We start from the raw sequence: 27,224 nt of genomic DNA, 5'->3' as shown, positions 1-27,224 counted from the left end.
TTGTGTATCGTGATATGGCCAAAAAACATCACGATATCATTTAGAGGCCATATCGCCCAGCCCTAATTCAGCGTTAGGTACTGTAAATACATAATCCACACGTTTTCCGGGCCGGCGATCACAATGGATTCTTCAGTTGGCTTGACGGAAAAGTAAAATGAGGAAACAGTCAGCATGAACTAACGACAAAACGTGTGGCTGGCATTCAAAGTGTTAAAAGGAACACGCCAACATTTGGGGAAATTAGCTTACTGTCTTCTCCAGAGAGACAAGATAGATACCAGGGGCGCCAGGGTGGCGCACCACGTAGCTGCGCTGCAGTGCAACGCAGACGTCCCGGGTTCGACTCCCGGACCTGGCGACCTTTGCCGCATGTCTTTCCCCCATGTCTTCTCCCAACCTTCCTCTGTCGGGCCTGTCCGAAATAAAGCAGTAAGTATGAATGGAAGCTGACAGTGACGGTTAGCCTAGGCATTGTCCAACTAACACCTCTCCCGAAGGCTAACTGGCACTGTCCGCTTCCATTCATTGTGTTAAGCTAGGCCAGGGGTCGGGAACCTATGGCTCGCGAGCCATATATGGCTCTTCTGGTGACAGCATATGGCTCACAGAAATTTTTGAGTAAAAAAAAAAAAGAAAAAAAATGTATACTTGTGATATAATACTGTGTCATTTTAAAGTAAACAGAAATTAGTTTTGAAGATACAGCTAATAGTATCTGTAGCTGAAGATATAGCAAGCAGAGCTGGCGAGGGAACACAAGCAGACAGAAATTTAAAATCTTCAACCTGAAGACCAGCTGATTCTTAAAACTTGGAACGAGCTTCCTGTGGCATACCACACAATGCAGCGTGAGTATTGCCGTATTGACCATGTTTGGCTCTACATATGCATGTGGGCAGTCATTCTCGCATATGAAGAACATTAAGACCAACCTACGCTCACGTTTAACTGATGGAAGCCTCAACGCCTGCATGAAGCTCAACCTCACCACGTATGAACCAGATTACAAGGCCATCAGCAAAACCATGCACCAGAAGTCGCATTAAAAGTAAGACATATTTAATTTATTATACGTTAAAAATACTATATGGCTCTCAATGAAATATATTTAGAAATATTTGGCTTTTATGGCTCTCCCAGTCAAAAAGGTTCCCGACCCCTGAGCTAGGCTAATGTGCAGCCAGATGGCTTTCTACTGAACGCACAGAGAGGAAACTGGTATCTATCTTCTTGTCTCTCTGGAGAAGACGGTAAGCTAATTTCCCAAAATGTTGGTGCGTTCATTTAAGGAATGAATGCAAGTCCATGTCCCACGATGTATGATAACATGGCTGTGGAGAGAAAGGGGGATAAGGTGGATTCCTAGTTTATTCATGTAAACAAAGTAAATGACTCCAACATCTGCACATCCAAGAAAAAGCGATAGAATATAATTTCTCTTTTTCAATCTATATGGTAGGAGTCCACATGTATGTATCAACAATTACCAATATATGAAATTCCTAACCTATTCTAGAAGCATTTATTTTAAGGAAAATCAAACTGACCGATGTGAAAAACGTCAATGGACTTGTGCTCCGCTCAGCTAGTACTTTAAGTGCTGCTTAGGACAAGTTTTAATTCCACTGCGAACATTAATGTGTTATGTACTTAAACGTGTCTGTAAACACTCACCTCACCACTCACTTTAACACACTTTATATTGATCTATTATTAAAGAGATTTGCACCACATTCATACCTCATTTTCACCCTACCCCAAGTTTTGTACCTCTGCATTCTACCTCACTGGTACTAATTTTACTCTGTATTGCATATTGTATAAAGTATATTGACTTTACCTACTTTCTACTTCTTAATTTGTAACTTGCTTTCTCTTTACTGTATGTAGCACACTCCCAGGGGCTCATAAGAAACACGCATTTCATTATAAAGTATCCTGTATTTTGTTCTGACAAATAAAAAACAAACTTGAACTTGAAACTTGTATTCTTGTCCCACAGAAATCCCAACTAGGAGATGTATGTACAGTTGCACACAAATACATGTCTGAATATGAAATGCATATTACATATTTACTATGAAGATAGCAAGCAGAAATTGTGCCTCGTCCATGGCCATGGAAATATTATGACGACAAGTCTCGTTAGGAGAAGAACTAATACACCCAGAACAGTAAAGAACACAATAAAAAAAGACATATTAGCCAATCTGTCATATGTTTATTGAATGTCAGAGGGAATTCATATATCTGCATATGTGGTGCAGCTCACTTTGGTCACTAGGGCCGCCTCCACACCTCAGTTCTCCTCATCTAGAAAAAACAAAGGACAGGAGAAGGTGGAGAGAACAGAAAAAGAGACCAGGAGAACATCTTTAAATCAGGAAATTCTACCAAACAGGCCTTCCGAAATACACTGTACAGTGAGGCTATAAACGGAAAAACGGAATACAGCAACTTAAACTGTGTATTAGTCATCTAAACAAGATGGCAATAACCATCATAATTGACATCACCAACTCCATTTTTAGTATGACAAAAATATCTACAATATGAATTGTGCTCCATAAGCAGCACGAGATTTAAAAACAGGCCCTTCTATAAGACTACATTCATCATAGGTTCACAGATTTGTGAATTGTTTTACCACATGCCGCAGTGCCACAGCTCATTGGCCACAGTTCTAATCTAATGCTAATCACCTTCTATTTGGTTACAATCACCCGCTGTGTAAGCGATCAAATACATTGTTATTATACAGTGTTGTATGAATAAACTATAGGTTGCATATAGGTAGTATAATGGAAGTAGGTATGAGAACAGTGCAAGACAGATGTAGGCAGTACATAAGTATGGATTTCAGTATCCATTAGTTGATTTAATTCATAGTATAATCACACTATATACACACACTCATTTAAACCACTGGCTAGTTTATTATCAGTGTATTCATACTCCTACCACTATATTGTGGTTATGTGGTATCAAACAGGAGGGAAGACTGTCAAGTTTTAAACTGTGGATACCAAACAGAGAAGGTAAAGACGACTTTGAACTGTTGGAACAGTAAAGAACAATTTTATTGCACTGCACTATTTTACTCAGTCTATTTTATCTTACTTTTTATTATTGTCTATTTAAAACTGCTGTATACTGCAATACGCTTTACTGCTCCTTTGCACTCTGGCTAGAAGCCAACTTAATTTCGTTGTACGATGACAATAAATTGACTTATCAATTACCGTACTTTTCGGACTATAAGCCGCGGCTTTTTCCCCCATTTTTCGACCCTGCGGCTTATATAACGGTGCGGCTTATATGTGACTCGACGTGACCAAACCCGAAAATGTTAAAATCAAAATATTGCTTTTTTGACTGCATTGAAATGTTATTTATCTGTTCCCTTATTTGCTAAACTTAATACAACTTGTAAATGAGTTAATTCTTGTTATTTGTCCGACAGTATTGTGTCCCAATGGTAATTACATATGGTAATTAAACATTAAAACACCTGCGGCTTATAGTCCAGTGCGGCTTATATATGTACACATCATTCAATTTAGCTGCTGCGGCTTATAGTCAGGTGCGGCTTATAGTGCGAAAAGTACGGTAGTTAACAAAATCCATTGACTATTAGCCAGTCATTGGTTTTAGAGTGGTTGGTGAAAACGGTGCAATGACAATAAGCTACAATATCAACACAAGTTAATATATCAACATGGGTAGAAATCTCACCTTCCTCCTCTTCATCCTCTTCATCTTCCTCCTCTTCCTCATCTTCATCAGAGCTGAAGGTGCCATCAGGCAGGCTGTACACACGGATCACTTGCTGTTGGCAGACAAACATAGAGGATGTTGATTCACTTTGTAATCAATACTTTAGTTTAGGATAAAAACAAAGCTAGCTTGCTACAGTAAGTGGATATAGGCAAGTACGCCCACTTTACTGTAGACTAGGAACCATTGTGATGACACGTGTACGACTGGCGAGTTTCCATCTTTTGCATCGTTCTTTATAACAACGAAGTTTGAACTTTAAAAAAAGTAATAGATGACCACACACACTCTTGTATATGTTTTATTGGACCATGTGATCTATATGTTATGGCCTTTTGGCTTCATCAGGATGTGAAAAAGATTTGCATTTCAGACACTTAAAAAAAAGGTACATATCAATCACAGATACACCGGTGAGTAATCATCTAATCAATACACATGGTCAACCAATGGAATAATGAGTAAAACACAATTCTATTCTAAACAGTCAACTTACCAATAATCATAGAATTTTAACTTTACCATCAACTCTTACTTTCTAAAAGCATTCAGGGGGAGTCTGTGCTGACAAAGTGACCTCACCTTGTTGGGATCCTTGAGGATGAGGTACTTGCCCTCATCCAGCTTCCGGCAGATGTCGATGACGCAGCGCAGGATGCCCCAGGCGTTCTCCATGCTCAGGTTGATCTGGCTGGCAAACTCATTGGGCTTGAACTGCTGAGTGCCCAGGATGACGTGGCGGGCCGAGTCCTTCACGTGGTAACGAGACACGTACCTGAGACCAGAAATAATTTTGTTATGCCACATATAGGGGAACACCACTCAGACTTCCTATACATTATTTCCTGTGGTGTCGGACAGTTCAATCAATATTTATTATCAAAAACAGTTCTCTCCTAAAATGCAGAAACCAGAGAGCTTAAGAATCAAAATGATGACGTCTCCGGGTATGGAGCTGTCCTAGACCATAGAAATATTATATATAGGAAAGGCCTGGCGTTGTCCTAGAGTAGACTATAGCAATATCATATAGGAATAGTCTGCCGTTGTCCTGGACTATAGTAATATAATATATAGGAATAGTCTGGCGTTTTCCTAGACCATAGCAATATAATATATAGGAATAGTCTGGTGTTGTCCTAGACCAGTGGTTCTCAAACTATGGGTCGCGACCCAAATTGGGGTCGCGGGTAGGTGACAGTGGGGTCGTGCATTGGCAAAAAAAATATATATATATATATATTTTTTTTAGTGTTCTGGTAACATATCCTGGCTAAATATGCCTGTGTATTGATAACATAGTGCTGTAATTACATTTTCTAATAAATATGCATGATCAAGTTCAACAACGTGTGCTTTTATTTTGATATTCCTTAATTCCATGTTGAAATTACACGATGTGGGGTCCCCAAAAGAATTCCTAAATAAAATGGGGTCACAGTATGAAAAAGTTTGAGAACCCCTGTCCTAGACTGTAGCAATATAATATATAGGAATAGTCTGGTGTTGTCCTAGACCTAGACCATATCAATATAATATATAGGAATAGTCTGGCGTTGTCCTAAACCATAGCAATATAATATATAGGAATAGTCTGGTGTTGTCCTAGACCTAGACCATATCAATATAATATATAGGAATAGTCTGGCCTGATAGTTTATATGAATATATATACAAATTCTTGAAATAGTGTTTCACTTACATTTACAAATAATTGAGTTTACTGATGGAATGTTGTTGTAGTTTGAGTGAATAATCATTTTAAAAAGTCAGATGAGTCCTGTGTGTGTTCCTCACCCCAGCTTGAGGTACTCTGATCCAGCCAGCATGGCACAGCAGGTCCAGCGGGCCAGTTTGTAGCTGTTATTCTTCAGCTCAGTGGCCAGGACAGCTCCTCTCTGGGAGTCCAGCTTCTGGCGCCAGTCCACTCCATTACAGTGCTGCGTGGGGACAAGAGGAACGGGAGATTAGCATCTCGGAAGAGAAGACGACATTCTATCCTGGCAAGAAATACGCAGTAGCTGCAGATCCACATAGTCTCTGCTCAATCTCCTCTCCTTCCTTTCTTCCTCAAATGAAAAATACATCATTCAAACCCAGGTCTCCTACATATTGGAGGGGATGCGATGCATGAAAATGTAAAGAAGTGACCCCTTTAACCTCTTAAGCCCTAGCCATATTTTCTGAAAATTCGCCTAGAAAATAAATACACACCTAAGTAAATGGAAGATTGCTCCACTTCTACAAGTTCCATTTGCATTTTGCATTTGTTATCTAGGGACATCGGGGAATGTATTCCCAGTGTCAGAAATATTGTGTCTGTTACTAGGCTTGAGTAAATTGTAATGAACCAAAGGAGAATATCAATTTCTTTATTTATTTTTTTCATCTTTGATGGAACATCAAACAGACCAGATGTGAACGATTATAATGAATAATTATTTTGGCCAAGTCACACATCTATGGATCGGGCCAAATCTCAATCTGGATTTAGTACCACCAGGCGGCCCTGACAGGGCAGCAAAAACCATGAATGAAATCTACTGTAAGTACAGTTACTTTTTTGTAATGTAAATAGGTCCGCCATTTTTCATCTGATTGAGCCGCGTTTTTTCTCTCTAGACGTTCACAGAAAGTATGGCAATAGCGTTCAGGTTTGTTTGACCCGTGAGATATGATCCAAAATATATATATATATTTTTAAATAAAAAAAATTCACGCTTGAAGTCAGATGATTTGACAGGGGCAGGCGTGAGCTGGGAAGTGTAGTTTTATGAAATTCTAAAGCCCTGGGTCTCTTCTTTCAAAAGACTACACTCAACAACAACAAAAAACACTACATGGTCTATATTGATCTATTTATGGCGTGAAATTATTGTCGGTCCGGTACAGGACCGCTCTGGCTTAAATCACCCTTCCGTAAATTACAGTCAATTTATTTGTATTTCTTTGCACACTCGAAGCGGGCATGGCCACCTTCATTTCACTATACGTCTTGTGTATGTATGTGATGAATAAACCTCTTGAATCTTGAATCATGTATGTTTTGTAAACAGAGCTCATCTGAAAAGAGGAAAGAGGCAGAGAGCCAAGCCTTAGCATTTCAGAGCTTTCCCTAAACAATGGTATAGCGGAGCAGCGCCACTATGACAACACACCAGCACCACCATGTCCTTCTTTTCTTCTTTTTTTGCAGTGAAAGCTTGGGGCCAGCTTAAAAACAGACACATCATTGTCTAATGATGTGAGGGACCCTCACTGACCCCCCCCCCCCCCCCCCCACTGTTACATTAACACACCCTACTAGACTATATACTTGCCCACTGTATTGTTACTTCATTCTAATTCGTGTATATAATTGTATAATTGACCACATCTGCCCAGTTGCACAGCCCTGGCCTATTCCTACTTTATTTTTACTTAAAATTGTACGATATCTACCTATTGAGCTATATTTAACTTAGTTTATATCCCACATACCGTAATTCCTCTAATAGTAACCGGGTCTCAAATACAAGCCGGGTCTCTATTAATGGCCGGGTGCGCTCTTGAGCTAAGCAATTATAAGCCGGCCTCCTAATAGAAGCCGGGTTACTAATATACTGAGCTGCATACTGAGCTAGTTACTTGATTTCACTTTGAAAACGTTGAAATGACCAGTGACCACCTGTAATTGCACTGTTTACTATTTCATACAGTACTTGGTTTCAATAAATGAACCCAGTACATTTGACTGGGTTCAAACTGACACAAAATGTTGATTTATTCATTATGATCCGTTTGAAAATTTGAAATATAGGCCTCCCTCTTATACAGGCCTCCTCCTAATACAAGCCTGGTACCCGCTACAGTTGAAACAAATACAAGCCGGGGTTACTATTAGAGGAATTACGGTAATTGTATTCAACCTCTTATACAGTCGTACAGCCCTGGCCTATATTTTATTTCATAAATATATTATTCTATTGTGTTTAACTTAGCTCATAAATATCTATATATATATTTTACTTTACTCCACCACTTTATTGTATTATCTGTCTGTTAACACTTTGAGTGCCAGCGACGTGTTATGTCGTCATTTCATGCCCCCCGTTGAGTGCCGACGACACGAATTGTCGTTTGATTTTTTTATTAGCGATCTGAATTCATATTTCATCAACCGAGTCTCCCGTTGGTACAGCAGCCCCTCTAGGAGCTCTGATGGGAAAATACCGCCCCCTATCGTCTATCCCTGTGTAACTGCAGGCCATTCGATTAGACTGGTGGATCTGGGGGGGGGGGCCTACTGGCTCCACTATGCTGCAGAGGGATCTGATGACGAGGGAAGTGATCGCGAGATTGAAAGCAGCCTGGAATATATATTTACAGCAGCCAATAATCAATCAATAAACGCGATCGATATTTGGAATGGCGATCAGGAATTGGAATAATCTTTTTGGAGAACATCTGATCTAAGGTAAGGAGTCTATGTTACCAGTTTTAGGATAATCAGAGCTATCTTCACTGAGATAACAGCGTGCCCCGTATGTGTGTGTGTGTGTGTGCTGTTGAGGAAATAAGAGAATCGATTTCTCAGCTCGCTTCTATAGCGTGCATAAGTACATATATACTATCGATAATCTAGCGTTTATTTGAAAACGATTCATAAATAGGCCGACAAATGACAACGTGTCTAGTGTATTCGAGAATATTCCAATAAATGCCGTTTATGACGGAATCTTTCTATTTTCTGGAAATTTTCGAGAAAACTATAGCTTTTCGAAATGCTATAAAAAGGATATGAACCGATTAAAAAACAATACGTTTCGACAATGTTGACTGCAAACAAGTCATTGATAAGCGACGGGCAGATTAGACACATAGCCATAATTTAAAACATAGATTATGCGTTTTTAACGCCATCATTGAAGTGGATGATGGCACTCAAGGACATTAATCAACGTTAATGGCCGGCACTGAAAGTGTTAATGTCTGTCCGCTAATGTCGCACCAGTAACGTCCAAAGCAAATTCCTTGTACGTGTAAAGTATACTTGGCAATAAAGACCTTCCGATTCTAATACAGACCTCTATTCCACTCTGTGTGTGTGTATACAAGTGCCTTAAAACTATTGTTCAACTTTATACACTGTACTTAAATAAATAACTTGCCCATGCGTTTGCCATTTTATTAAAATTATGTTTTTAAGTTGCAGGAAATTACAGAAAATGGCTTTGGAATATGTTTTGCCTCACAGACGGGGGGCCACATCCTCCCCTTCGGACCACCCCCTAGTTGCAACACCATCTTGTTTGAAAATCCTGGGGAAAGCCCTGTATGTGTTCCCCATACCCCACCATTACAATAACGATTCAGACGACACCCGCCCCCAGTCAGCCCAAGGGGACCCCTCCCCTCCCCGGCTCTTACCCTGGAGTCCCACTCGTTGAGAGTCTTGATGTTGATGAAGGACACCTCGCCGTTGGCTCCGGTCATCACTCCATCGTGCTCACAGCGCACAATCAGGTCAATGTCCTCCCCGAGCTGCCAGCGGCGGTACCTGGAACACAGAGGGAACGGAGAAGAAAAATCAGCCTCGTCTAGAAATGTGGACCTTGCAGGGTATCCTTATGGAAAACCTGCTGTTCATGATCGAGAGAAAAGAGATCAGTTTCCAGGCAAGTTATTTTATGCCAACATTTTACTTATATTGTAAGCTAAGTTAGACAGTTTCTTTGATTACATTGACCTTGTATGCTATAAGGCAGGCACAACCAATTCCCAAAATAAATAAAAGATAATGTTTTTTTTTTTAAAGGAGAAAGAGTTAAGTGGTTATGGCGTACTTAATAGTCTAAGGTGGGTGCACTTAGAGCAGGGGTCGGCAATAGGCGGCCCGCGGGCTGACATTGGCCCGCCAGCAATAATTTCTGGCCAGTCAGTTTATTTTGAGAATATGATATTTATTTTACGCACAGGAAATATTCACTCGTGACGCCAGAGTGTCTTTGTGAAGCTGTATCCATCTACCGGTATTCATCATATCTATGTCTGTCACTATAGCCAATTGAAATGCTAGAAATGGTCACGTGGACTGGGAGAACCAATGGAATAGTCCCACCGGGCCGTGTGTATATTTTCCCTAACGCACTTTCACTTCCGCGTTCGGGATGCGAGCGATTAACTTTAGCAAAAATTTAAAAAAAAAACAAAAAAAAGGTCTTTGGATAGCTTCTTTGCAACAGGGAAATACCAACCGAGGAGCCAGAAGAGGAGCCTATGACCTCCAAGACACATAAAGCTTCTTTTAATAAACAGGAGTCATACTTAAAATACGGGTTTATCGCAACAGGTCAGTGATTCTTGCGTGCCGAGGTCCTCTCTGCATAATATGTGGCGACAAGATAGCAAACGACTCGAGGCAATGATGACAACTGTGTTCAAGTTGGCAGATAAAGTAGCTGCATTCAACGCCAATCTGGAATTGGAGGGCGCTGAGTGGATATTTGACATGTTTCAAACATTAGCAGGGATTTTGGAGGACTGAAACAAGCCCAGGGCAGTTATGGTGAGTCGTGTTTTCATGCATTCTGATCTGCTGTTGATCACTCGCCGCGGTGATCTACAACAGCTGATCTGCTGTTCATGAATGAATGAATGAAAACTTTATTAACAGATTGCAGAATGGGTACAATACAGTACGGCTCAATACACACAATTGTTAAGGGGATGCAGACCAGAGAAAGACGTTTGTCTTGTTTACATCATTTGCGATTTTTTACTGTTGTGAAGCACTTTGAACTGCAACCTCTGTATGAAAAGTGCTATACAAATAAAGTTATTATTATTATGTGTATGCACCCGCCGCGGTGCTGCATTTTTCACTATCATTATATTAAATTAGCCATTGTTTTTGGTGCTGGCCCGCCAGTCAATGGCTTGGGGAAAATTTGGCCCGTGGCCAGACCTAATTGCCGACCCCTGACTTAGCGGTTTAGACTTCAAACACTATTCATCAGTTTTTTTTATTTTTCTCAATATTAAATGGCCAGTCTCAAGTGTTGCATCGAGGTTCATACAATGGAAACTACATGAAATTGAACAGCTTTTATTTTGGCAAGGAATTTAAAGAAATGTATTTAGTCTCTTATCGATCAGTTTATTACAAAATGTTGTCATGGTAGCATACCACTGAAAACATGCATTCTTTTATCAGCTTGTAAAGTCGTGGTTATCTTCAGTGTGGGAAAGTACATATTGACATAATCTTGCTGTTCTAAAAGGTTAATGCATGTTTTTAACAGCTGTGTTGACTTACAAACGGCGGCATATTGTAAAATAAATAAACAACGAGAGCTGCGTCATATTAGGATGTGGTGAAATATTCCTGAATAGGCTACAGGAAAAACAACCCTCATAATGTTGGCCTGCCCATCTTTATGCATTGCTTTTATTTAGTCAGAAACCTGCCAATATGTATTTTATAGATTTGAATGTCAGAAATCTATTATTCAATCAATTGGCAGAAATATATTACAATCTTTTTTTAATAGATTTGAAGACAGAAATCTATTAAATTATTATATAATATTATATCAATATATTATTATGCCGATTTTATGCTCATTTCATGCCTATTTTATGTCGACATCACTGCTTTGAATTTTTGGGCTGCAATTCTTGTATGAAAGGTGCTATCCAAATAAAGTTTATAATTATCATTATTATTATTATTATTATTATCTGAACGAGCCCTACTACAGTGTCCACATACAGACGGCTATTCAACTCTCACATAGTCTTCAGGCTTGTGCAAAACAACAACCATCATGGCTGTGCTGTGCATGTGGTCCCAAAAACACCCGCTTTTCACGTCGCAACCAAAGAGAAAAAGTATTTAAACGCTTGGAATGCGTCGGGGTGCACCGTCACGATGTTGTGATCATGCAGATGATGATGATGACAGACAACCAGTCACATAGATCGTTCCTTCCTTCCTTCTGTAAACGCGGAGAAGTTAAATCATCCTAGAGCGGCGCTACCGAGAGCTTTGAACTTGTAAGTGGTAAATGATCAACCTTGCGACAGTGTCAGATTTACCACCAGTGATGGTTAGTACTACTCACCATTGTGTCCTGTACAATGAGGTTGGGTGGTCCTCTTGACGGAAATTTGCACTGGCCTTTGTTTCTTTATGAAGCTATTAATTGACGATTGTCCAAACTACATTACTTTATTGTTGCAAAGGACCCCTGGACCCTGTGGTACACAAACGCTCACACTTAAAGTGCCTAGTACTGAACTTGGTAGATCTGCCTTTGGCTCCTATGCTCCTGAATCGAGGACCGCCCTACAGGTTGACTAGTGTCCATTTAGAGCACTGGTGACCAAGCAGTTCACCAAACTGTAAATGTTTTTAAATTGTGTTTAGAGTGTGAAACGTTTTTAAAAAGGAATACATTTTTCCATTCTTAAAATTGTATCACATTTTCTTTTCTATTCTTATAGTAGCGTTTTATTTATTAAAATGTTTTCTTTCTTTGTATATTAATTGATTGTTGATGACTACATAATACTCGATGGCACTGTAAATGAGGGTTGCCTCTCAGTGTGAATTTCGAATAAAAATAAAGATTGAATGAATCTGCCTAGAGAATCTTCCACGTCAAGTTCTGCTGGCCACACATTTTTAAAAAGAAAGATTTACAATAAGTCCTTTTACGGATACTTGGGGATTGGGCGATTAGGGAAATCTATGCGTCTGTGTTTCACTCTCTCTCTCTTTCTCTCTCTGGTGCCTGTCCAGAGGCCTTACGCAATTACAACTATCCAAACCGATGACAATAATTGTTTTGGGATAAAAGTATGATGTAATTTGAACAAATTCATTGAATTCGTTCAAACTTGATTTTGGGAGAAAGTGACAGCCCTACGTACAGTATCAAGACTAACCAGGAGAGGTCAGTACCCACCGGTAGGCGACTGAGGCCACCTCGCTCTTGTCCATGTCCTCCTCCACAAATGGATTGGAATTGGGGAACTTGTGACGCTCTCCTCCCTGGGAAGAAAAAAAAACAACACAATGACATTATGAACATACAAGCCAGGTGCATTCCACATGGGGAAATGGGAAGTAGGAAGGGGATACATGCCTGCAACAACATTCATTTTGGACCCTGCAAATATATATTATAGAAATTAATAAATCAATCATTTCTTTGGGGAAAAGAAATACTTTCATGCTCTGTGGATGTATTCATAAAAATAAAAGACTACTCTACATAAAATGTTAATTATAGGGCGGCTACGTGGTGCAGTGGGCAAGGCGCTCACCACAAATACTGGAGACTGGGCTCGAACAGGTATGCCTCCCTGTTCGAGCCCAGCGCTCCACATTGCTTTCAGTTTAGCTGGTCGTCCGCACTAATACACATTGGCAGTATTAGGGGGAGGGAATCGGGCGTTGTGGACAGCGACTCCTACAGGTCGGTTGGTGCGCCTGCGCAGTAGAATCAGGAAGCGACGGGGGCGGGGCCCCTCCAAAGCCCAGACCCCTGACGCTGAAAGATCGAGCCGCGCAGGTGAAAAGATGCGACTGCTGTTACCTCGAGTATCGGAGGGGACTCGTGCTATGTATGACTTAGTCCACATTGCAGCCGGCTTGTGGGAGGCATGAAACAGCGTTCAAGACAGGGGAGGGTTGAATTGGACGATACGAAAATTGGGATGGGAGAAAAATAGAAAATGGGAGAAAAAGTGGATACAAACTAAATTAAATGTTAATTATAGCACCTTTAATTAGTTTTATAGCCTAACTGATCAAATTTACTATTTGAGAGTGAAGTGGCCAAGTTGTTATGTTTGCTTCGTGCTTTACAAAGACGCTGCATGTTGTGTTTAACGGTAAGACAGTTTCTGCAGTAAAAGCACTGTAAAAATTCACAACTGTTCATTTGAAGAAAGTAATAAAAAGAAATGTCTCGATTCACACAGATTGCAGTCATCAGTGGGCTCAGAAGTGCGTACCATGCGCAAACACTGCTGGCTGAAGTTGTGGTTGATGTACGTGGCCTCCATGGCCAGGTTGCGGGGAGAGTTGAAGGAGTTGCCCTCGTCCTGAGGAGGCTCGTTGGCCGTCTCGCTCACGGTGAGCAGATCTGAGGGGAACAGATGGAGACATGAAGGAGGACTCTGCGTTGTAAGGTCAAAGGTCAAGCTACCAGAGATGATGAGGTACAAACAGTGAGGTTTGAGTGAGGGCTATATTACATAACAGCACTAGTGATTTTGGTAGGATAATAGGGGTGGGGAATCTTTGGGAATCTCAGAATCTGATGATTTTGAATACTTGGTCATGATTTGATTAAAAAACTATTGACTTTCATCACGATTATCTAGGCAATTCCATAAGATTAGATTCTAGATTGCTATTAACCTTCCGTGTTACAAAGCAAGTCTGCTTGGCTAATCTTGACAATCTAAAGGATTTAGCAAACTAACGATTTATAGTTATGAGGTCATGAGAAAGTTAAAACCATATTACCATAAGACTGAAAACTGAAGAAAATAACAAACTAAATGTCACAAAGACTCACCAAAATCAGAGTTGTCTCTCTTGTCGAAGAAGAGCTTGTTGCCCACTCTCTGCACAATGATGTCCCAGGAGTTCACTGAGCGTGTGCAGCACATCAAGGTGGCCAGGATGGCATCAGTGGCAAACACATTGCCCTGGGTCTTAGCCAGCTGGAGGGAGGAGACGTGATCATTATCAGGGGGGGGGGGGGGGGGGGGGGGGGACGACATCCAACCATGTGATAATGGTACATAAAACTGAAGTTGTTCTGCATCTTGAGCTGCCCACCCCCACTGCAGAGAAGCTTCGCTGGATGACATCATCCACCTCTATTTCCTCAACTATTTTTAAGGTTCAAGAAATAGTGGAGGTGACGTCAACTGGCTGGGTTTCTCTGGGATGTTTGCTCCTTTTACGTTTTATGTCCAATTATCACATGTTCTCCTCACAACAGAACGATAGGATTAAGGTTGAAAATTAAGAGTTTAAATGTTACCCTATGAAGATACAAAGTATAAAGTACTATACCATAAAGACATGATAGCAAATGCTTCTGTGGCTAGATGTGATCTTTATATAAAATGTTTCTGATGTATCTTTATCAGTACTTTATATAAGATGTTTCTGTAGTGTGTGGTTAGATGTGATCTTTATCAGTACTTTATATGAAATGTTTCTGTGGCTAGATGTGATCTTTATCAGTACTTTATATGAAATGTTTCTGTGGCTAGATGTGATCTTTATCAGTACTTTATATAAAATGTGTCTGTGGTTAGATGTGATCTTTATCAGTACGTTATATAAGATGTTTCTGTGGCTAGATGTGATCTATATCAGTACTTTATATAAAATATGTCTGTGGTTAGATGTGATCTTTATCAGTACTTTATATAAAATGTTTCTGTGGTTAGATGTGATCTATATCAGTACTTTATATGAAATGTGTCTGTGGTTAGATGTGATCTATATCAGTACTTATATAAAATGTTTCTGTGGTTAGATTTGATCTATATCAGTACTTTATATAAAATGCATCTGTGGCTAGATGTGATCTTTATCAGTACTTTATATAAAATGTTTCTGTGGCTAGATGTGATCTATATCAGTACTTTATATAAAATGTTTCTGTGGCTAGATGTGATCTATATCAGTACTTTATATAAAATGTTTCTGTGGCTAGATGTGATCTATATCAGTACTTTATATTAAATGTTTCTGTGGCTAGATGTGATCTATATCAGTACTTTATATAAAATGTCTGTGGCTAGATGTGATCTTTATCAGTACTTTATATAAAATGTGTCTGTGGCTAGATGTGATCTATATCAGTACTTTATATAAAATGTTTCTGTGGCTAGATGTGATCTATATCAGTACTTTATATAAAATGTTTCTGTGGCTAGATGTGATCTATATCAGTACTTTATATAAAATGTTTCTGTGGCTAGATGTGATCTATATCAGTACTTTATATAAAATGTTTCTGTGGCTAGATGTGATCTATATCAGTACTTTATATAAAATGTTTCTGTGGCTAGATGTGATCTATATCAGTACTTTATATTAAATGTTTCTGTGGCTAGATGTGATCTGTATCAGTACTTTATATAAAACGGGTGTGCCTGTGTACCTTGCGGATGACGGGGTCATCGGTGGTGGTGACTGTATGGAAAATCCTCTTGATGCTTTTGAGTGACTTTTCGTTGCGAGTGGTGACGCGATCAAAAGCCTTGTCATAGTACTCCAAGGCACCACAGCACTCACTGAAGAACATAGGACAGAAAACACATGAATCATTTCTATTCCTCTTAACATAAGTTTGACTACCTTCGGTATTGCTACTGAGGATCGAGCCTCTACATTACCCAGACACGCCGAAATGTACTGTTTTAGATAGTAGGACCGCAACTTCAGGAGCATTTATGAACTTCCAGGGGTATTTTTGGCCCCGTTAATCTTCAGTCATGCTCTCAAAGCCTGTATTATGCGTGCGAGAGCTTCTCCATTTGCCCGTGCCAGAGCTCTGCTTAAACACACGACAGTGAGGGCAGAGAAAACCAGTCATCGGCAGCAAGCACATGATTGAACCATTTCAAGCTCCGCCCTCCCTTCTTGATCCTCCAATCACAACCGTTGCTTCCCTCGGACAAACAAAGCTGGAGGATGTGATTGGAGGATCAAGAAAAGAGGACGGGGCTTAGGTCAATTGTCAGCTGACTAGGGATGGGAATTGATAGGATTTTATCGATACGATTCCATTATCGATTCTGCTTATCGATTCGATTCTTTATCGATTCCCTTATCGATACCTGATTACTTTATAATTTTAATAAATAAATTGGAAATGCAACAGAACTAAGCTGGTTAGAATAACAACATGCAACTTGACATTTCTGATTGTCATTTATTGTTGAGGCCCCATGTCAGGGGCGACAGTGGCTCGGGAGGTAGAGCAGTCGTCTGGCAATCCGGAGGTTCCCGGTTCGATTCCCGCTCCTCCCGGGCAGCGTGTCGATGTGTCCTTGAGCAAGACACTTAACCCCTAACTGCTCCCGATGAGCAGGTTGGCACCTTGCATGGTTGCCTCCGCCGTCGTTGTGTGAATGTGTGAGTGATTGGGTAAAATGTAAGGAACAAATTGTAAAGCGCTTTGGATAAAAGCGCTATATAAAAAAGCAGCCATTTACCATGTCAGAAAAATACAAAAACTGTAAAAAAGAAAACATTAACTATAGCCTACACTTATAAAATAATGTATTTGAGATTCTCTTAAAATGTATTTTTTTTTTTTATTCTTAAACTAATTTAATCTATTGAATAACAGGTCGTTATTCCTCTGACTTCTGACACACACACACACACACACACACACACACCCACACCCACCCACACCCACCCACCCACCTCCCTCCCCGGGCCCCTGTCCTGTAAGGTATTGGCTTGTGTTGCTACACGGACACATTGTATGTTGCACCACGGTACTTCCTGTCTTACGGAGTACAGACTAGTAAACAAACACTCCGTCTCTTATTATATGTGAACTAAAGAGTACAAGGTTTACACAACAGCCCCCACCCGCTGTTTTATTGTATTTGTACCTGTACTATCCGCTGTCAGCTGTTTATCTCTCTCTGAGAGCTTGATTAACTAGAGTTAGCTCACGTTAGCTAGCGTTAGCTCCGCGGCAAATTTTAGCTCACCCTGAACTAAATCAATGACTAGGTTCTAAAGCATTCAAGTAGTTTTCACTGCACATAGAAGTAGCCAAACAGCGGGAGCATTTCGGGAGCATATTACCAAAACCCAGGCAATTTCGAGCCCTTAATGAATCAAATAGAGTCTGCCATGGCTACATGCTAACGTTATTGCGCAACTGTAGGAAAAACCTGGCAGCGATAAGGGAATCGAAAGTCACGGGAGCCACACGGTTCCAGGCATCGGCCAATTAGGTTCCCAACGGGAACCGGTTTTCGATTCCCATCCCTACAGCTGACAAAACAAATAATAATGTAAGCTGTGGTAGCTCTTCTATTTGACAAATGATTGCCAGCATGGCCTGTGATTTTGTGTAAACCTGAAATGACATTCATCAGCTCTCCGTTTTATCAATGTTTGTATGGGGGCCATGTGTTCGCAGTGACGTACACGCCGATGAAATGCAGCAGGGAGGGGTCTGCCGTAACTGTCAAATGAAGCTAAGCCTTCGCCCACCCCATTCCACCACAGGCCTGCGCCAACATGCTAATGGGACGGACTCTGAAATGTTTCACTCACATGTCTGTGGGGTCAGCCACCTCCATGTATCTCATCTTCATCAGCCTGGGGAAGTCCATCTCCTCCTTCACCTCCCAGTCACTCCTAACCTCCACAGACGAGTCTCTGGGTTTCAGCTGGGCGCGGCGGAATTCGAATGTGGATGAATGTGGGAAGAGGGACGGGAGGAGAGAGACGACACAAAAACACATGTGTGAAACTTCCCCTCCACAAAAAGCTTGACCAAAAGGATATATCATATTACCCAGAATTATATAAAAAAATAAACATTTCAATTTGCAATCTCTCAAATGAGAACAAACGTATTGCCATTTACCTGGGATTTCTGGTCCCACTTCTGACGGACGCCAAACTGCTTCTGGAACTTCTTTTGGAGGCGCATGCGATCCCTGTGCAAAATCAACATTCAAAAGTTACAATGATGCAGGTTTGAGATTAAATAATAGCTGGTGGAACTATTAAGTTACTTGATACACAACACAATCTTCGCCTTTAACCGCTAGCGGTGACCGAAAGCACTTCACCTCTCCTTCTGCTTGGCGCTCTTTGGCAGGGTCTGCATGTTGAACTGGGTCATGTTCCTGCGGTCCTTGTCCCTGCGCAGATTCCTCTGCACAGAAAATTCAGAATAATGCAACATTTATTTCCGGCCGCACGTTGCGATTGGACGACAGGCAGTACTTACTAGGGATGGGTAATATCTTTTTAAATAAAAATTCCAAGAGGAAATTGTTAAAGTGTGGGTGACAGGGAGCGTTGCGTCATTAAACAACACCTCCACTTGAGCTTAGAGCGCTGTTTCTGCCTGGCCTCTGGCCTGCATGCACTGTTCCTGCCTGGTATCTGCCCTGCATGCACTGTTCCTGCCTGGCCTCTGGCCTGCATGCAATGTTCCTGCCAGGCATCTGGCCTGCTTGCGCTGTTCCTGTCTGGCCTCTGGCCTGCCTGCACTGTTGTTGTGCCGTTATTATTCTATTATTCTGGCAAACGTCTATTATTTTTGTGAAACTCTTGTCTGGTGTGGGATGTGTGGACTGGAGTGGTCCCTACATGGCACCATGTCCACAAGGCTCATTTACCCACTACATTGAAACGTTTGATGCGAGAAGAATGAAGCTTTGTTTACTCAATGATAATTACTACTGAAGCTTTGAGACGGCGCAAGCTAACGTACTGTAGTTAACGCCAACCATCTTTGCTAATGATTCAGGAATTTGAACCCACTCTGAAGGAACTGACAGTGCTGCACTGGGTCAACCCTCAACAAAGCTATCGTTACAGACTCGAGAACAAAAGTATTCACAAAATGGATCACCATTCAACGTTACTGAAGACTCCTGTGACACGATAAGTACTTATGATTACGTCTCCTAAGCATTTTATCACAAATTTCTTCATTAGCACAGGCCCTAGAGATGCATTCTGCTGATTGTGATGATTTACAACCCATCATACAATTAACACATGAAAACACTCAACAGCATTATTATATATGAAAATGTGTTTAGATATGAATCGGCAAAAAAATGTAAATAAAGGAATGTCTCGGATCAGTAAAATACTAATATGCAACATGCCTTGTCCCCCCCCCCCGCTACCTGCGGAAAGTGTAGTCTAATCAGGTATGCAAGGGGATTAAACACCAAAGATCCTAACCCAGCTCTAATGGTCACTGCAGCAGAGAATGAGCGCCGTGGAGATGAGACTAAATGACGTGCCTACTTCACATTTTGAGAGTTCAACTCAAAATAGGCGTGCATAATTTGGAATGCGGAGGCAGAGTTTTGCCTACAAGATCGCGTTGACAAAAGAGTCTATATGCCGGGTATTGGCCTGGTTGTGTTGATCTGTTGCAACTATGCCTAGTCTGGCTGCTACAGCCACACAACACTGGTGCCAACAATCACCGTATACTAGCACTCCCTCTCGTATGTTATTGCTTAAAGGATAACTCCACTATTTTGGGAAATTAGCTTATTTAACATCTTCCCTGGAGTTAGACAAGAAGATGCATACCTTTTTTGTCTCTGTGCGTGCATTTTAGCTTTGGGAATAGATGCTCCGTTAGCATAGCTTAGCTTCATCACTGGAAGTGAGGCAGGACAGTAGCCTTACAGTGCCTTACAGTGTATTGCAAGGTCTGACATTGACCAAACTTGATATGCATGACCTTGGTGGGCTCTAGGTCAACTCCTGAAAAGGGGGTCAATGTCAGACTTTGCAATCAAAAGTTAGGGGGCTAATAACCCTTGCCATCATTTCAGTGCGCCCCTAACTTTTGATTGCAAGGTCTGACATTGACCCCCTTTTCAGGAGTTGACCTAGAGCCCACCAAGGTCATGCATATCAAGTTTGGTCAATGTCAGACCTTGCAATACACTGTAAGGCACTGTAAGGCTACTGTCCTGCCTCACTTCCAGTGATGAAGCTAAGCTATGCTAACGGAGCATCTATTCCCAAAGCTAAAATGCACGCACAGAGACAAAAAAGGTATGCATCTTCTTGTCTAACTCCAGGGAAGATGTTAAATAAGCTAATTTCCCAAAATAGTGGAGTTAACCTTTAAAGGCCACACTGTTACTGAAGCACAAGACGCAGGGTACACAATACATGGGATTGTTAGCCATTTCAACACAACCAAGACAGATATTTAGTATTTTTGGAACTGATAACTTTATATTGGCAGATCACCGCTCTATAACTACGTAACTGCAATTTCTAGAACAGGTTTTAACCGGTTTGTTAAATTGTAAATGGGACAACAACGAAGGAGTCTGTCATGTACCTGAGCGAATCTCATGCGGTTCCTCTGGTAGGCAGTCTTCTGTGTCTTGGCAGTGTCCACCAGCTGGAAGCTCGTCTCATCCTCCTCGTGGAAGTAGGCATACTGGCTGCCTCCCCCAAACTGAGAGGAGTACTTATCTGAAGAAAACAGAGCATTAGCAAGTTGTCAGTTCGAGAACATGAACCATCGGCTAGTCCAAAGTAGGACCCACACAGTCCAAAGTCTGCCCTCCATAACATTCTTTTTGGCCCTCCAAAGAATTATTAGACTATTACAATGTACAAGCACAATGACATTAGACCTAATAATAATAATAATAGATCAAATTTATATAGCGCCTTTCATAGAACCCAAGGTCGCTTCACAATCAGGACAAAAAATAGGGCAAGGAAAAATAGGGGGGGGGGAGAGGGGATGAGGGAAGGTAAGGGATAATGGACCTAATCTAATCTAAACTAACTGATGGGGAAAAGCCTTGGTGAAGAGGTGTGTTTTTAGAGCGGATTTGAAGGTGTCCAGGTGTTAAATTTTTTTTTATTATAAATGTCCAGCGCAGAGCGGCTGGGTGGCGCAGCGGACTAAGCACTCGTCACCAACGCGAGAGACACTGGTATCGAATCCGGCTGTCAGCGTTGCCTCCGGCTTGGCCGGCCGTCATACTGGCTCAATTGGCAGAATCAGCGGGAGGGAAGCCGGTGGGTGGTAATCTGGTCGTTGTAAACAGCGACCCCTACAGGTCGGTCAGGGCACCTGCACAGCGAGGGAGGGGGATGGTGAGGGTAGTGTGACCTCCCACACGTTACACCTCACCAATGAGAGTCCGCGCTGGCAGGTGAAAAGATGCTGCTGGCTGTCTCCTATGTCTCGGAGGAAGCATTTGATAGACTTCAGGGCTCCCTAGACCGACCAGTGGGGGGCACATGCGAGCAATGACCAGGAAGGGGAGGGGGGAATTGGCATAACTACTAAATTGGGATGTGAGAAAAACACAGAAAAACAGGAGGAGAAAAAGTGGATACAAAAAAATTTCCAGCGCATTAATTGGCCAAGGTTTGTCAAAAGGTATGGGGCAGCCCTTGTTTTAAACAAAGATGAGATATAAAGACGAGGATTGTAAATAGCAATGCTACACAGATATTTACAGTTTCCATAGATCCTTGCATCGTCAATGAGGGCAAAGGTGTAGGGATGCTGCTAAGCCAGTTTCAGTACCTTATTGAACCTTTTCAAGGTGGGAAAACCATATCAAACTAAGGTCGCTTTCACATATAGTTTTGGTGGACTCGGTGCGGTTCTGGGGGTGAAGTTGCAACATTGTTGCATTCTTCATTTGGTTCGCCTGCATTCACATAGAAATCTGTCAGGCGGACCGAGACCTTCTGAACAATGTCACGCGGTCGAAAAGGGCGCTTGTCTATTGGACAGTGGCAATGTGTGTGTGGCTGCGATCCTGTGTGTGCGCGCGCGCGTGTGTGTGTGTGTGTGTCTGTGTGTGGACTGCGGAGCCCTCCAGATCAGCGGAGCCGAGTTTTGACATGGCATTGATCCATTGTTCTATTGAAGCACATTACCACCATCCTCTCGCTAAACAACTTGTAGACCACGGTGTTTTTATGAGTGCCCACAAGTAGCTGTTTTATTAATAATATAATAAGCCGCGCGCCTCGGTAATAATAATAAGCCGCGTTTTTTCTTCCTTCTTCCCAAGATGCACAGATATATAGATAGATAGAGAGATTAGATGCAGTGTGCTTGTTTTGCAGTGAGTGCTGCGAGCAGTGGTAATAATAATCACTTCCTATATTTGGTTCGCGTTTGGTTCGATGAAGCCGAACCGAGACCGACGTTTTCAGGCGGACCAGAGTTCGACTGTTTGGTCCGCGAACCGAGTTCGACGCGCATTCACACAGACCCGAAAAACCGGACTATCGAATTCTGGTCCGAAAGTCCGGACCAAACAGCCCATGTGTGAAAGCGACCCAATTGTTAATCAATATACAACATTTTTACAGTGTTCAAACATGTGTGATGGGGATCTTTAATAATAATAATAGGGATTTATATTAGTGCTCTTCTAGAACTGAAGGTCACACTAAGGGGTGGAGGTAGTGAGATAAACAACAGATAGGATGGATGGATGGGGGGGTCTAAGAGAAGGCAGTGGAGACTAGGTGGATTTTGGAGGCAAGGTTGGAAAATTACGGTTATTCGGTTTATCAAACATACAGACCCACAAAGTGTTCCAAACAAGGACACATTTCTAGAGGTCTGCAGGCATTCATTCATTACACCTGTCCAGTAGTCTAGCAGTAGATAGTCCGGGTTTGGTGTTCGGGCATCAGTGCTATAGCTCAATAAGACTCCAAATGGTCCACAATGCATCCGCCCGACTTCTCTAACCCCACACCAGATCCTGGCACCACATCAGCCCAGTCATAAAACACCTCCACTGGCTTCCCGTCTCACACCGGATCTATTACAAATCCGGTTGTTTGTCTCACTACCCCTTAGTGTAAAGTGACTTGTGAGTTCTAGAAAACTTTAACAATGTAGAACAATATCCCTGATTCTCCTAAATTTGCATAAAATGCACTCACTCGTGTATCTCTTATCCTGGTAAGTTGCCCCAGTCCAGTCGGCCACCTGCATACAGAAGAATTAAAACAATTCAAAACCACATGGTATTTAGGACGGTAACATTTGGATGCAAGGAGGTTTAGGAGAAGGGTAACCTTGCCCAGACGATCTCCCTTGCTGAAGGGCTGGTAGGGCATGTCCTTGAACTTATCTGGGACAGCACAGGGTCCCCATCCTGACGGGTTGTCCTGAATCACAGGGGCGTTGAACTTCGCCATGATCTGGGGGAGAAACACAAATGTCATTCATATTTTTTAGGCATGATGCTATCGACAACACAATTTCCCTCACGAAGGGCAATAAATGTTTATCTTATCTAATATTATCATTAAAAGGTTAACATGCTCAGCACTGCTTTTCCCAGCCGTACACTTAGATAAAAGGGTACAGGGTCAGATGATGGCGCAGTGGGCTAGTCATCAACGACCCCCGAAAGCTCAACATTTCCACCAAATGGAACCAACCAAGCTAACAGCATTGTCAAAGCCCCCCCCCCCCCCCCCTCTTGATTGAAAACTTTATTAACAGATTGCAGAATGGGTACAATACAGTACAGCTCAATACACACAATTGTTAAGGGGATGCAGACCAGAGAAAGACTTTCGTCTTGTTTACATCAGGGTCCCCCATTTTCAATTCATCAGGACATATATGACATACATGACATACAGATAGTCAGTACTGCTACATCTATACATTTATGACATACCAGATTTGCAAATACAGTACTGTTTGTGATACAGAAGGAGTCAAGAAAAGGGAGTATATACATTTGACGTAGAAACTGTACATTGGAGGAGGTTGGGTGGGGGGGGGTTGGGTACGTTGGGATATTGACAACCATACTGGGTAATTTACATTGGAGGTGGTTGGGGGGGCACACTGTATAAACAAGCAAAACTGTACATTGAGGGGGGGGGGGGAGACACTGTACAAACAAACAAAATTGTACATTGGACTATTGACAAAACCATACTAGGTAAATGACTGTACATTGGAGGGGATTGGGTTAGGATATTTACAGGGGCCATGTAATGTACAGTTTCTTCCCCTTCGGATATATATATTTTTGTATGATGTTCTCTCTTTCTTACACAGTACCGTATATTTGTATCTCTTGTATGTCATAAATGTCTTGATGAATTGAAAATGGAGGACCCTTGTGTAAACAAGACGAAAGTCTTTTTCTGGTCTGCATTCCCTTAGCAGTTGTTTGTACCCATTCTGCAATCTGTTAATAAAGTTTTCAATCAAACAGCTGGGTTTGGTCATCTTGGTTTGATTGAATTGATTGATTGAAAAGTTTATTAACAGATTGCAGAATGGGCACAGTACAGTACGGCTCAATACATACAATTGTTAAGGGGATGCAGACCAGAGAAAGACTTTCGTCTTGTTTACATCAGGGTCCCCCATTTTCAATTCATCATAACATATATGACATACATGACATGCAGATAGACAGTACTGCTACATCTATACATTTATGACATATCAGATTTGCAAATACAGTACTGTTTGTGATACAAAAGTGTCCAGAAAAGGAGTGTATATACATTTGGCGTAGAAACTGTACATTGGAGGTGGTTGGTTGGGTGGGGTGGGGTTGGGTGGGTTGGGTGAGGGCTGTACATTGGAGGTGGGGGGGTAGGGGACACACACACATTTTACACTGTACATTGGAATATTGACAAAGCCTTACTTGGTCATTTACTGTACAACTAGGTTAGGACATTTGTAGGGGCCAGTTTCGAATTGCGGTCTCACGTAGGTGTTTTTTGAGAGTGTTTTTGAAAGTGGGTAGTGATTCACATTCCTTTATAGCTTTAGGCAGGGCGTTCCACATTGATGTGGCATAATTGCGAAACGTGTTTAGTCCCTTGTTTGAGCTAATAATGAAATTGTACCTTTAAGCCAAACAATAGCAGCACGCTGACGTTTAGCTAAACACGTCAGGCTGGGGCACAAATGTGATGACAAAAGAAACGCTCTGATGTTTGCTTTAGCTAACATTACTAGTAGCTCAAATATTGATAGCAAAGAACAGGGCTTGCCAGGTGGCCGCGTTAGCAAAGCTAAGCTAACTGGGTGGCAGCAGGCGTCGTATTCTTTAACGAGTCTCCTTCTAGTATGAATATACATATATTTGAGAATATTGAATTTTCACATGTCTTCCCGTGATATTAAAACCTCACCTTAAATGTTGTGACACCGTACGGAGCGGTTTATTTCAACCGCACGTCAGATGCACAATTTTCTTGTCAGACCGCCGGTGTGAAAGGAAGTAGTAAAGCGCCGTAAATCGGAACGTTGTTCCTGCCGTAATTACCACCATTGCTTTGCGACAGTCATTTGAAACTAGGTTCGTAGTGTACTATTGATTGATTGATTGAAAATGTTATTAACAGATTGCAGAATGAGTACAGTACAGCTCAATACATACAATTGTTAAGGGGATGCAGACCAGAGAAAGACTTTCGTCTTGTTTACATCAGGGTCCCCCATTTTCAATTCATCATAACATGACATACATGACATACAGATAGACAGTACTGCTACATATCTATACATTTATGACATACCAGATTTGCAAATACAGTACTGTTTGTGATACGAAAAGAGTCCAGAAAAGAGAGTATATACATTTGACATAGAAACTATACATTGGAGGAGGTTGGGGGGGGGTTGGGTAGGAGGAGTGGGTGGGGGACACTACAACTGAACAAGCAAAACTGTACATTGGAATATTGACAAGACCATACTTGGTCATTTACTGTACATTGGGGGGGGGGGGGGGGTTGTGTTAGGACATTTACAGGGGCCAGTTTCGAATTGCAGTCTCCCGTAGGTGTTCTTTGAGAGTGTTTTTGAAAGTGGGTAGTGATTCACATTCCTTTACAGCTTTGGGTAGGGTGTTCCACATTGATGTGGCATAATTGCGAAACGTGTTTAGTCCCTTGTTTGAGCCGAATCTGGGTTTAACATGATTTGTGGATTTCCATCTGGTGTTTTGATCGTGGTATTCACTGACCTTTGGGAAGTATTTTGACATGTACATGGGTACCTTGGTCGTGTAGTGTATCTTGTAGACCAGGCCCATTGCAAGTTGCTGTACTCTGTCGTCTACTCTAAGCCATCCTAGGTTGTCAAAGTGGGCAGGGGTGAGGTGGGTTCTAGGAGTAAGGCCAAGCAGTAGTCTGACCAGTTTGTTTTGAGATGTTTGTAATTTTGTTTTTAGCGCCTTTGAGGTGCTTTGGTACCATGAGGTGCATGCATAGTCGTAGTACCCTTGAATGAGTACATGCCAGAGTCTTCAGGGTATTCTTGTTTACCAGTGAGGAGATCCGGTACAAGAATATCTAGTTAGTAATATAAGCAGTTCAAATATATGACATAGGCTGAACAAATATTTATACAGCAGAATATTACTCTTTATTAATCTTTTTAGACGTAGACCTAAGTAAGTTGGTGTGAATTGTGTACATTTTAAATATAGTAGGGGCTGAGTACTTTCGGGTGGTCTATCCATTCTGAATCCCAGAGGGCGAGACTGGATGCTGAATTGGGAGCTTTGACTCTCCAAAGAGAGGCAGCCGCCGCCAGTGGCGTTGTTTCAGTAAAAACCAAGGTATGGCAATTAGGGAGGGTGGGGGGATGAAGGTTTCCCCCCTTGGTGGATTTCTTTGGTCAAATCAG

General features: G+C 41.6%; 1 protein-coding gene across 1 annotated transcript; it reads right to left on the bottom strand.

The window, feature by feature from the left end:
- Positions 1 to 2,202: 2,202 nt before the first annotated feature.
- Positions 2,203 to 25,813, bottom strand: eif3d (eukaryotic translation initiation factor 3, subunit D). Its single transcript, XM_084329950.1, has 16 exons — positions 25,724 to 25,813; positions 23,624 to 23,749; positions 23,489 to 23,534; positions 20,892 to 21,028; positions 18,631 to 18,716; positions 18,423 to 18,495; positions 18,107 to 18,222; positions 15,963 to 16,095; positions 14,355 to 14,502; positions 13,786 to 13,916; positions 12,732 to 12,817; positions 9,190 to 9,319; positions 5,578 to 5,720; positions 4,363 to 4,555; positions 3,739 to 3,832; positions 2,203 to 2,316 (listed from the first exon to the last, which is right to left on the bottom strand). Exons 2-16 carry the CDS (start codon positions 23,744 to 23,746, stop codon positions 2,303 to 2,305), a joined length of 1,653 nt encoding a protein of 550 aa, XP_084186076.1. The 5' UTR covers positions 23,747 to 23,749; positions 25,724 to 25,813; the 3' UTR covers positions 2,203 to 2,302.
- Positions 25,814 to 27,224: the final 1,411 nt, after the last annotated feature.

This window comes from Notolepis coatsorum, assembly GCF_963971535.1.
Source record: "Notolepis coatsorum genome assembly, chromosome: 14".
In the NCBI taxonomy this organism is placed as follows: Eukaryota; Metazoa; Chordata; class Actinopteri; order Aulopiformes; family Paralepididae; genus Notolepis; species Notolepis coatsorum.
This window is presented reverse-complemented; position numbering and strand designations above follow the sequence as displayed.